The sequence below is a fragment of the Montipora capricornis genome, chromosome 14 (genome assembly GCF_036669925.1).
Source record: "Montipora capricornis isolate CH-2021 chromosome 14, ASM3666992v2, whole genome shotgun sequence".
NCBI classification, from domain to species: Eukaryota; Metazoa; Cnidaria; class Anthozoa; order Scleractinia; family Acroporidae; genus Montipora; species Montipora capricornis.
In genome coordinates, this window is record NC_090896.1 from 1,087,501 (window position 1) to 1,100,000 (window position 12,500).

The following is a 12,500-nucleotide window of genomic DNA, read 5'->3' on the forward strand; positions in this document are numbered from 1 at the left end:
CATTACGTTTCGATTTGAGAAACTAAAGAGAAATGTCACACAATTTAAAGGGGCTACATCATGGAAAATGATACAATTTCATAACATCCAGAATGTCCAAAAAGTAGAACGAAACATGGAAATAACCAGTTGAAACTGTTGAACAACAAAAGGAAAGAGATGGATGGACACAAATGGACAAGAGTAGAGTGGATTACATTTGGGTAATATTGAAAAAAGTTGGCCTGATGTTTTTCAAGTTCATGGATGTAATGATAATGTTATCATTAATTAAACCATTGACTCGTGCAGGTAACAAGTAAAATTGTGTGGTGTCAGAGTAAAATCTGTTTACTCTCAATGGGTTAAAGATTCCCCCTAAACACCCTAAAATAATAACATAGCCCCTTAAAAGGGTTGTATGCTCATGATACAATGGAGTATTCATTTTGAATAAAAGAAATGTACATTTTAACATGGTAGAAATTGTAACCATAAACATGTGTTCCAAATACAAACGAGCATGGATTAATGTACTGTAGATATGCCCATGTTGAAGTGCCAACAGATTTGTCAGGAACTCCTATAATTATTTCTTTAAAAATGCGCTGTCATAATTATGTACATGTTGACCGGACTGTCATGGTCAAATGTTACGGGTACGGTATGGAAACTTGTGTAAGTAAATAAATACTCAGTTATGGTGATGATTTACCAAATTGAAAGCATTTCATATCACTTAGTTACTTTGATTTATTATTATATTTTATGCCTACCTATTTTACCCCTGGTATTTGAAACAAATTTCTTAATATTGTAGTGCGGTACTTGCATGTTTACAAAACATTGTGTATAGAATTCACCTGTGTAATTTGGGAAAACGAAACACTACAATACTATAAAAATACTAGACAAATTGATGCTAATATTCACCCAGTGATAAAGCACAATAATTACAGTGTTAAAACTTTACTCCATTCATAAAAAAAACACCTGACAGAGCTACAATATTGATAGCACATTACATAACCGGCTATCAATATTTTTAAATAAAGTTATCAGTTAATAAAGAAGTAACTCCCCACTCCCATAATTTTTGCATTTTGCATTAATTTTGTGTTCCTTATTTGCCTAAATTTGCCCTAATGTGTTCAAAACTTGCAACAACATTTTCTAAGCCAGATAAATAATTGCTGTCAACAACTGAAGAGGAAAATACATGTGCAGCATCAATCATGCGGACTTCCACCAAAGCTTTTTCTGGCTGGCAATTCTTCACTTGTAAAAGCTCCATATTATTTAAATCTGGCATTTCGTTATTTAATTCTTGGTCCTTAAGGGAAGCATGAGGAATTGTGCTGTCTTTTCCTTCATATGCTATAAGAATAGAGCTTGCAATAAACTTAAACATTCTCTGGGATTTGAACCATCGTTGTATTTCCCTTAGTTTTGTAATCAGCTCTTCCACTACCCTGTGTTTCAATTCTTTTTTCACACAATCTAAGAAATGCTTAAAACCTGAAAACAAAGAAAGAAATACAAGTAGCTTTATTGAGGCAACATTTCTGTCAGTGTACTGTTGTGGTTGTTTAGTATCATTATTTTTGACCTTTTGATGCTCAAACTGCACCCAGCAGTGTAATGGGTGCTTCCTGTCCCAATAAATGCACCTTTTCAGCAAACTATAATGGGACAGTAAACAAAGACATTGCAGAAAAAAATAACATCTTATTTCAATAGAAATGAGAAGAACCTGATATGCAATAACTGGGGCGTGTTCACTGTCCCTCTTCTCCCTCTGACAACATTGTTTAACCCTTTCACTGCCGAGGGCTCCCCTATTGACGAGTAAAATCATCTGGCGTTAGATAGAGTAAAATCTATAAGTGGCACTATTGGGAGTTAAAGGCTTAACGCACAGTTTGGGGTTTACAGGGCACAAAATTCAACATTGTTTTGGGGGTGGAGGAGAGGGGCAGTGACATAGAATGATCTGCATGGTGTGAAATGTTCCAAGAATTTTAACCTCTGTTGTACAGAGTTCAAGTGTTATCTCCAGACCACAAGCCAATGATAAGGATTGTTTCACTTTACCACAAGAACCACCTTTAACTTCCATTCAGACCCCAAACATTTGAGCTCCAAGATGAGATTGGCCTGGTCTTTGTCAACATTTTCCATCAGCTTAAACCTTTTTCACATCTGTCCCAAGGGTACTGCAAAATCTATCATTTAATGACAAACCTGCTTTTTGTTACCAACATCTGGCCCCCTTGCATAGATAACCGTATCCCTTTGCATTGTGGAAAAATTATTGTACTCTCTTGAGTTCTTTCCTCGAAGAGAAGTTGACTGATAAATTTCATGAATGTTATCTTAAGTTAAAATTGTGTTGTACTTGTTTTTGGTAAAAAGCTAGTGTCTGTTATTGTGTACACACATTATTGTTAATAGTGTGAAAAAGGTGGCTATTAGTCATTGTGGTGGTACATTGTTAATAAAAAATTAAAGGGTATTGTATTGTTTGTCTCATGATGTAGTCACTTGGGTTGTGGACCATGACGTTTTGACCATTTACTCCTGGTCTTCTTCCGACGATGACTGCATTATTGTTGTTATACAGTAACTCACTTTTTTCAGCATCCTCCACTGACGTCATTTTTCTACACCATTCTCGGCTAAAGCGTTCGTTACTGCATGTTTTGGGGTTAAATACCTAAAAGAACCAGTAAGTTTACAAAAGTTAATGATCTAGGTCAAAAACAAAAAAAACACTTCCAATTTTTTTTTTCAATTATAAGTTTGAAAGCACAAATTAACATATTTTGAAAATATGTTACTACATGTACATAACTTTTACCAATTTTTTTCTGTCATGAATGTTGCTGCAGAATGAGTAAGAAGATTTCAACGGAAGTATCAAAGTTAAGGAGGCTCAAAATACAACATGTAGTTTCTCTTGTTTTCAAACAAACATATTCTGTCCTTAGATACAGTTAGGGTAATCATGTATTCAAGACGAAATTTGGCCAGGTTATAAAGTACCCATCATAGATTTCTCACATCACATTTTCCTCCAAAATAACATTACCATGGCAACGATATAGGGCATTTCTTTGAGCCTTAAAATCAAGATATATTGTCTTTTGTAAAAATGGGACGATGAAATCTTCCCATTCAGCATTACCAGATAATGTTGGAAATAATCTCTAAAATATATAAAATTCAACAAAATCTGCAGGTCAGTTTTTCAGACAAATCAGTTTTTTTGAAATGTGTCTCCAAATTTTTTTTTTTAACCTACAGAATTTTTTAAATTTGAAAGACAAACGCTTCAAATGAAAAAATTCACCGTCCGGAAGCAGAGATAAAAATGAGTAAGGTTGTGAAATCAGCAAAAATGAGGGGGTTACAAGATCAGCACTTATGCACTTGTCATCGGCTTCCCGAGGGGGGGACCCCAGGCTGATGTGGGGGAATACCGGGACTTCATGGGGACTTTGCAACAAATTTCTGCCCTTGTGGTGGAGGAAATGTGGGGACTTAGATTTTTGAATGCCCACTCTCGGGGAGAATGTGGGGACTTCACTTCTGTTCAACTGAGAGAAGATTGGGAACGATCGATTGTTCGCTCGATCGATGACAAGATGGCGCAGGAGAAGAAGAAAGTATGTTTTAAAATCCATTGTTTTTTGTTTATCAAACAAAAGACCATCCGTCAAAAATTGTGTATATATCATTGTTTATAGAGGTCACTGTTAAAGGTCAACAGGTCGTCTTTTGTTAATGATACAATAGAAGCTGTATCGCTTTAATGAGGTTAAACTTCGTTTAACCAAGTAAACAACTAGGAGCGACTGCAGCCAATTGGTCAGTGGTTTTAGTATACTTGCACAAGCATGGAATTCCTCGTGCTTTGGGCTGTAGGGCTTATTTATCAGTGTGGTGGGAAGTAGGAGCATTGAGCGTGGACCGTTTAGCGGTTTTTGTTCCCTCTCTCCCCACCCTCTGCTTTCCACTGTGTATCAGTGTGACGAGTGCCTGTTTTTCTCGGGGGCGTGGGGGCTCATGGCTGGGTTGTCAGGTTTTGCCAGCCATCGGTGCAGTCTCCATCTTGGAGCAGGCTGCCAATAGTGGAAGCTCCAGGATGTTTTGGGCACCCAACCTCCAAAGAGCGACGATGTTGTTTAATACCGCTTTAATCAACTTGGATCATCTTTCTCAATTGTTCTGTTTTCAAAGGACAACAGTTTTAGAGCTGTATCTATTTATCAATAGTCCCTTTGAGTTGTGTTAAGGTGTATGTTGTTGTTCTGTGATATAGAGTTTGACTGTTGGGTGCTTGGCTTTGCCAAATACTGGGGACTTTGCAAGAAAAAAATCCCCCATGGGTGGGGAAATAAAAGAACTTTGAAATGCACAATTAGCAAAGTCCCCACATCAGCCCGGGCCCCACCCCCCCTCGGGGAAGCCGATGACAAGTGCATTACGCATGCATTACCCACTCATTCACATGCACGCGCGAGTGGAGCTATAAGCCAGTACAAATGGATTTAAGTGACCATCAAACCGTTTGTGTACAATTTTCGTAGTTGTCATAAATAGGAGATGTCTGTTTACATTCCATATATATATAGGAATTAGAAGAAAGGTGAGTGAAATTAGCCGAATTTGTTTATTTCTGGTGATCCAGTTTGAATCATCGGCTGATGAGAGCAGTTTTTAGAATTGCATGTGTGGCTTATGCGTGGCCACTCAGCTGAAAACCCTTTCGAGCCTCCTTAAATGCAACAGACATGGAAACTAACGAGAACTTTAGACTGACACTGAAGGGAAAAATGCTTTTCGTATAACTACATGTATTCACTATACAGTAGCACTCAAAAGTAAGTTACCACCCTCTCGCGAGACGAGAGTCTAGTCTCTAGAGACGAGTGTCTTGTCTCACGTTTGGTAAGTGAACACCTACATGTAATTGCAACTTGGTTTATGTACCTAATGATAAGCCAGAAAGTTCTTTTTATTTTTTCCTTTAAAATAATAATATATTTATTATTATCTTCCTGATGTCTGGGAAGCACAAAAGTTTTTATATTAATATTTGGTGAAATGTTTGATTGTCTGTGGCCTTCTATTTAAGAGGCAAAAACTCTTTATAGCAAAACCTGGGTGTATTAATAAGTCGGTGAGAGCTTTAACTTGAACCAATTTTTTGCTGCATTTTCCCATTTTCATTAGGTCAAAAAAAATAGCAGATTTTAACAAATACCGAGAACTACATGTACTTTCAAGCTAAAGAACAATAATCTTAACTCAGGGAAAGGTTTTACGTTATGTCCTTAATTGTGGGGCATTTGTGTTTTCCTGGGATAATTTTTATGATCAAGTAATGAAATGAGAATGACCCAAACGTCATGACAAAACTACCTTTGACTGTATGAAAGAAGAAACATTCATATTACCTACCATGTATCCAAGAATGCTAAATCCAGCAAGCTTTCTAAGTGGCCACTTATCTTTTTTCTTTATAACCCACTCATCAACATCATCTTCCCAAGTAATTCTGCCAATTTTAATGTCCATCACACAGGGATGAACAAACTTGCTTGTAACATTCTCTAATTTTAAATATTTTGATGAATCTAGTTTTGAATGTTAAGGATAAATTTCATTTTCATTTCACTTGTAACTGAAAGGAGAAAGGAAAGCAGAAAGCTTCAACAGCTTATCACTTATAACATGGGAAACAATTAAATATGATAAATGCATAGATAGGACAGTCATTTGACAAGTTATGCAAAGAAAAATGACTTAATCACTTCAAGAAATAGATTTCCTGTTGTTTATTAACCACTAAAGGTTGATAAACGTTAACTGGTCAATGAAATAATATTATTTATGAGACCTAACGTAAAACTTCACAAAAAACAATATGTGCAAGAGTTTCCTTGTGCACAGACATTCCAACCCTTTTGAAGGAAAATAGGGAGTAAGATGCGAGCCTGCAGGGGGTTCTGGGGGTATCCCCCTCAGGTAATTTTGCAAATTCAGTTTCTCTCAAGTGGCATTTCCTGCATTTTGACATCACTTTTGTGGTATTCTGTAAGGTCTACATATTCTTACCAATGCTTGCCCACCATTTTTGGAGCTGTTAAGAATAAGAGATATAAACGATGAAATGATATATATGAAATGGATCATATACAAACTGCGGATATGAAATCATAACTGTGAAGACCATAGCTTCACTTAATAAGGAATATGTAAAGTACTTACTTTGCTAAATGGAGTAATACAACTGGCTTTATGAGTCTGCACAACACAGGGTGTTCAATGGGGAGACTGGGCAAGACATTATATATATTCAGATCGCAAAAAATATACTATGCAATTTGTTTCCTTGTTTTCAAAATTTCATGATAAATTGGGAGAATCTGATAAAAATCGGGAGAGTGGGAGGTAACACATCCAATCAGGAGACTCCCTATGAAACTGAGAGGGTTGGAGTGTCTGACTGCCTAACTTTCCTTCGTTATATTAAGGAAGCATGGTGGACTGGGGTGAGGATTGCATCTTAAAAAAGACAAGGGAGTGGGGAGACATCAACAGCTTCGATCAGCTACATCAGGATACCCAATTCTATGACTCCATAGTAATGTGGTAAAAATCGTCTCAGTTCCATGACCTCTTCTCTTTGTTCATCATTGCTAAATATGGTTTCATAAAATACAACCTCCCTCTCCCCCTTGGGAGGTTTCTGTACTGGTTTTAACACACAACTTCCATCATCTGTGAGCCTTAAGGGACCATCTAAAACAAAAAAGAAAAAATGTGAAGATGATATTTAATGCCAGGCAGATTGTTTATGAATAAACTTCCAAGGAACTGTGATTTTCGGGAAAAAAGTGTTATTTAATGTCAGTGAACTGGTGTTTTACTGTCATGTCCCAACCAGGAAGATTGGTATGCCCTTGGAATGAAGAATAATATACTTGGTGGTGAGACGTCTTGGTGGCAAGACGAATGGTGCCTTGAGCTCAAACAATCCAATATTTAAGAAACTGGAACAGGAATGATGCAGTGGTCAATGGGCCTTATTCGCGCTGCGGCCATAGACAATAGATTTCATACCCCGAGCCTTCAGATGAAATGTTTAGGAATGAGTTTCAGTGGGGCAAAACAAAAGTTTTCAATCCCTCAGGACTCAACATGGCCACTGTGTGATTGAAGCCCATAGCAATAAACTTAACAGATTTTGGCAACCCCTTACCTATCAACCATCTGTTCCAACAAATATTTACATGTATTCGATCTTTTATTTGTGAGAAGAGAGCAAAGCTTACAACCCTAATTTTTTATTTGGCTTCATTGTCATTCACTAAATTAAACCTACCTTACTTCAGAAGTAAACATAAACAATTGGAGTAGTATGTAAGCAAGCAAATGACTTTTTGTACCAGATGCCAAATTCCTCGGTAGCCTCGCAGCTCCTACAAGGTCTCACCTGATTGGAGACCATCCTTGAGGTTTAACAAAAGAACAAATAACAGAAACAATGGCCCTTTTGTTTTAGGCCTAGTCATTCGGAGGAATTGTTTCTTTTTCGGTACTTTCAACAGGAAAAACCTTCGAGGGCACTAGATAAAGAAAGTTTACTAGTCTATTACAGGAAACTGAAATTAGCATTACTTTGAAAAAAAAAAAATTATTTATTTATTTATTTCTGCTCCACAATCGCAGAAAGGAAAAGATTTGACTTTCAAAGCGTGCCTCCTGACTCAAACAAAGGAAATACTTCCGTTGCGTCGATTGCGGATGTAAATCATTGGCTATAGCTACACGCTGATTCACACAAAGTAAATACCATCGATCATTGTTTGTGCAGAGTACAAATTTTGACTGTGGACTCAATTAGTTTCAAAATGAAATAAGTACAAATCCATTTACGAATAATCAGCTTGTTGGATTTAACCATCTAAGTAAGTTTTCGTGAAAATCGGGCCAAAGGCTGAGCTGATTTAAACGTACCAGTAGCATGCCCGGCAACTTGATAAGGATAGTCATCTAAAACATCCGACGATTCAGCATTTGTTACGTTCATGACATCGAACGACCTCACAAACACAGCATAAGCTAAACAGCACCAGCTGACAACCGAAGCGAAACAAATATTTCGAACGACATGATATCCCCAGGCGTCTCAATCTTCCGACGCCTGGAAATGACTTTCCCCAGGCTTCTCTCCTTCGCGCCTGCGTGTAACCCCGTGACGTCAGCGGATCCACATCCAAAATGTCCTCCGAATTTAGTTAGAGGTGACCGGATATTTATTTTTCGAGAGATTTGTCGCTTGTTCCGCGAATAACTATGGCTTCTAAGTCCAGAGTTAAATCATAGGCTCTAGAGAACTTGCAGAGCACAAGTGTTTCAACATCAAGCCAGTATCCTTCATGTTTAAAACAGAAGAACATGGGGCAATCGGCCCTCGTAATGGTGTCTACATCTTACAAGGGGAAATGTCTCTTGTTGTTGCTGCTTTACGGCGGACTTCTCGGGGCGGATCTCATAGCCATCAGGTAGGGTAGTTTTCTTGTAGAGGGAATATTCTGAAGTCGATTGAACAACTAAGGAACAACTACGTATAAATAAGATTAGTACTTAAATCTGAAACAGCCGTTCTTCTTATTTTTTTTTTGAGTGGCAATCTAACAGTGTTACCGGCGTTCCAGGTTTAAGCATTTATTTCCCTAAATGAATTTATTTTTGCGGTAGGAAAAAATCAATGGACAGTGAGGCAATACTTGATCCAATCACTTGAATCCGGTTTCGGAGCTCTGCCGTGAATCATTGATCTGTGACTCCTTATGCATGAACGTTTTGTGTAGTTTATATATGTAAATATTAAAAGCCGTAATATAGTCATGTAAGGGCGATCAAGACTTGGAGGGTTAATTATTTGGGGAATTATTTTAATTATTTGGCGAATTTAAACTCATTTACTCATAACCTATAAATGTTAAGCGTTTTAGGTTTCAATTTTTTTCTCTGGAAACAGGGTCACTTTGCAAATAATGATCACAAAATCAATTTACTGTTATTTGCTTAGTTAGTTGGGTTTTTTTTCCTCAAGTTAAAAGTTTTCAATCAGTTTATTTTAATTTTTTTTTGCCTTTAGAATCAAAATTGTAAAAGTTTGAATCGGGAAAAAATTGAAAGTTTTGTAAAATTAATTATAAGCACATCATTTAATACTATTATTGGCTCTAGCCAAGTAACTACTTTGGGAAATACAAAGAAATTTGAGCATTTCACATTGTTATGTTTAGTGCCAAAATGATTTCCTCAAAACCTGTAAGCTACCTGTTTAAACCCTGAAACTTTGCAGTGATTTTAAAGTGATTGGAACTCACAAATGACGCACCTGTCTACCTTACGTGGAATTTGATTTCCGGGGTGAGTGTAGTCCTGTCATCGTCATGTTCAACTGAAAGAGTCCAGTGCAAAGTTTTCATCAGAATCAAGTGAAAAGGTGTTGAAATGAGTTTACTCAGGTTGTCAAAACTTCAGTCACAAAAACTACACTTACTGTAACTCAAAATGGAAGTGAAACATGGAACAGGAGCGGATCCAGGATTTTTCTTAGGAGGGGGTGCACCAATAAGGAATGGAGTAGCTGGCTGGTGCCGTTTTTTTTTTTTTTGCCTTCCAGAATACCAGTTTTATTAGAAAGCCACAGGTCATCTTGGGAGGGAGGGATTGTGCACCCCCTAAACCCTCGTGGGCAATGGGTTTATCAGTTTGGTTGATTATGGTCATAAAGAAAGTTGAATGCTGATCTTTCAATTGTTAGCCCTTCAGGGTTCTTAATTGAATTGCAATGTTATGGCTGAACACTTAGCATAGCAATGGCTGTTCAAAATTGTATTGAGAACCCTGCTTTTTGTCAGAGCACTTCGTAGGGCCAATGCCTGAAAATTCAGCTTTCCAGTTTCTTTACAGTGGTCACTTTTAGTTTACCATATCAGCCCAGTTGATTAACCCATTTCAGAGTTACACTCAACTCAGACAGTCAAAATCCATCAAAGTTTCTTCAGTTTCTCTGCTTCAAATTGCATGACTGTCTTATTTTTAGGCTTTCCTGTTACTTTTCAAGTTATATAACCAGTGGTTTCAATAAGTACCAACAGCTGACAAAAAGCGTTGCCTTCTTCTCTCAGAGGAGTCAGCTACATTTTGGCAATGACATAATGAAGTGGTCTAAATGTGGTCATCAATTTTGCTTTTGTGACATTTGGCACTGTCCTATTAAAATCGCATGCCCCCAGACACCCCTAAAGAGAGGGACTGTAGGTGCCCTTGTTGTTATAGGGTCAACTACTCTACTCAAACCAGCGGCTAACTTTAAATATTGGAACCCTGCATAACAACCCTTGGTATTTGATCGGGTCCTTTTTTCAGGTTTGAAAAGTTTTAAATCAAGAAGTATGTTTTACATTGACTTTTAGGATGAAGAACAAGATCCCTTACTGCATGGGTTTGCACAACTTAAAGACCATCTTGTTGCTGTTTCTGGTGAGTATAGCTCTACCCAGAGACTGCTATAAGTTGGTACTTCCTTCCAAAAATTTTAGTGTGGTTTTAGATAGTATGTGAAAGTACCGGATTGGTTAATGAAACTACTGGTCATGGTTATTTTACATGTATGTTATAACATAGATTGCAAGTGCCATGGGAGCAAACCCTAAAGGAGGTGTGAAACTCTCAGAATACTGTTTATATTGTTGAGATTACCAAATTTTCGTAGCAGTAAGATTGAAATCAAAGATTTAAAGAAAATGACACAACTTTTAAATTTACAAGACATGTTTCGGATACTCAGTATGGATACTAAGTATCCGAAACGTGTCTTGTAAATTTAAAACTTGTGTCGTTTTTTTGAAATGTTTGATTCTTGAGATAAACGTATTGGGTGAATGAAATGCCATCAGATCAATTATATATTATTATACTGTTTAGTAAGCAAAATAAGGTGATGTGACTGACTTCTTGTTAGTTTGAAGAATTTGTGCAATTGTCTTGTGTTTTAATTTTTTTTATTACACCACCCATGTCAATATTATTTGGACATCCTTCTGTAATTAAGTAGAACTATTAATTTTTGTATATGGAGTTTGTATAAAATAAACTAGAGAAATCATTGTAAGATTATTATGGTGGTTTGTTGTCTCTGCTGCTATCAAAGAGCAACAAATTTTAGTAATAAGGGTCAAATGCTCAGCTTAATGGTGTGGGTTAAGCACTTATTTCGAATGGTTAGCTTTCATTCATGCAGCCGCCAACTGGCACTGTCACACTGAAAGAATTCAGTGGAAAATACTCACCTGACCCCATACTTACCAATGCCCAGAAGGGGAGGACAGGCTGGGAACCAGAATCCGCAAAGATTCGCTTAAGCAACATATCTACAAAGATCAGCTCGAAAATGCCAGCACGAGATGCCACTTAAGTCACAAGACAAGTAAAGGCCCCTGCGGTCACCCCACAGATCACATACGCTTGAGGAGGATACCACTGACTGCATTGGCTTGCAAGTTAACTTTGCCTAAATTACATTTAGCCACATTTATTTATTTTGTACTGTTATGATAAATTATAAGTAAACTTTAATTTATCTTGAAAGGAAAGTACTCATTTTGCAAAATGGGCTGTTTACAAGCTGATGTAAAGGAAATATCTTTGGAATAATTGAAAGTAACATTAGTAGCACTGGCTGCACAGTTCTAATCTTGTAAGAGAAATACGTGATTGGATTATTCCAAACTTTGTCACCATTCAGTCGATCTCTATCAAAGAGAGGAATGTTGGAGCTGCCATTGATTGGTGGGCATTTTCTAGGCATGGCTATTGTCAAGTGTGTTAACCACTTTCTGGCTGATTTCTGCATAATTTCTTGAAACCACTTTTTCATACTTGTATCCTCTGTGAGAAATTCGACTGTGTACTTGAGACAAGATTTGAAACAGTGCTTGTTTTGAAACTACTTTCTTGTTGTTTCCTGTGAAGAGTTTGCCGTTGTTGTAAACGGTCCATTTCTTTTGAGTTATCATTTGATAAAAGGATGAAAGGTCCAGTTGCTTCTCTGTGTTCTCTTTCAAGAAATGTGTGGCCTTGTGGTAAAAATCATCTTCTAAATAACATATTTGAATTTATTTGTGAGCCTTTTCAATTCCTCTACATGTATTTCTCTACAGAAACCTATTTCATTTACTCTATTCTGCCATTTTATCACTGCTAAATTTATCACATGAGGCTCTGGTGTCCAAATGTGAATAAATTAAAGTTTGGACCGAGAGTGGCCTGAGATGAATAATGGAATATTTAATGATAAATTATTATGGAGAATTTGCATGAGTTGCTTGTGTGGTCAGGTGGATAAGAGAGTGGGCAGCAGATCCAGAAATAAGGAGTTCAAATTCAAGTTCGGGTGAGTGAAAAGAAAGGTCTTGAGAAGTGTGAAAAGT

The 12,500-nt window shown here is 37.1% G+C and overlaps 2 protein-coding genes across 3 annotated transcripts in view; one reads left to right on the plus strand and one right to left on the minus strand.

The window, feature by feature from the left end:
* Positions 1 to 714: 714 nt before the first annotated feature.
* LOC138032473 (inositol polyphosphate multikinase-like) lies at positions 715 to 8,192 on the minus strand. Its single transcript, XM_068880175.1, has 5 exons — positions 8,008 to 8,192; positions 6,613 to 6,789; positions 5,446 to 5,621; positions 2,611 to 2,695; positions 715 to 1,497 (listed from the first exon to the last, which is right to left on the minus strand). The coding sequence occupies exons 1-5, from the start codon at positions 8,078 to 8,080 to the stop codon at positions 1,103 to 1,105; spliced, it is 906 nt and encodes a 301-aa protein (XP_068736276.1). The 5' UTR covers positions 8,081 to 8,192; the 3' UTR covers positions 715 to 1,102.
* Positions 8,193 to 8,227: 35 nt separating this feature from the next.
* The window catches only part of LOC138032475 (Golgi-specific brefeldin A-resistance guanine nucleotide exchange factor 1-like), a 42,695-nt gene continuing 38,422 nt past the window's right edge, over positions 8,228 to 12,500 (plus strand). For both annotated transcript variants that reach the window (XM_068880177.1, XM_068880178.1), the window contains exons 1-2: positions 8,228 to 8,555; positions 10,485 to 10,551. In XM_068880177.1, the coding sequence (XP_068736278.1) occupies positions 8,430 to 8,555; positions 10,485 to 10,551 (193 nt within the window). In that variant the 5' untranslated portion in view covers positions 8,228 to 8,429. The remainder of the gene's footprint in view (positions 8,556 to 10,484; positions 10,552 to 12,500) is intronic.

What these genes read in the sequence shown, in the direction of transcription:
- LOC138032473 (XM_068880175.1), bottom strand. Translation starts at nt 8,080, where the DNA reads ATGAACGTAACAAATGCTGAATCGTCGGATGTTTTAGATGACTATCCT. An exon ending in CTATGGAGTCATAGAATTGG is followed by an intron (nt 5,622 to 6,612) that starts GTATCCTGATGT and finishes ATTCAAAACTAG; the next exon opens with ATTCATCAAAATATTTAAAA. An exon ending in AGTGGAGGATGCTGAAAAAA is followed by an intron (nt 1,498 to 2,610) that starts GTGAGTTACTGT and finishes CTTTGTTTTCAG; the next exon opens with GTTTTAAGCATTTCTTAGAT.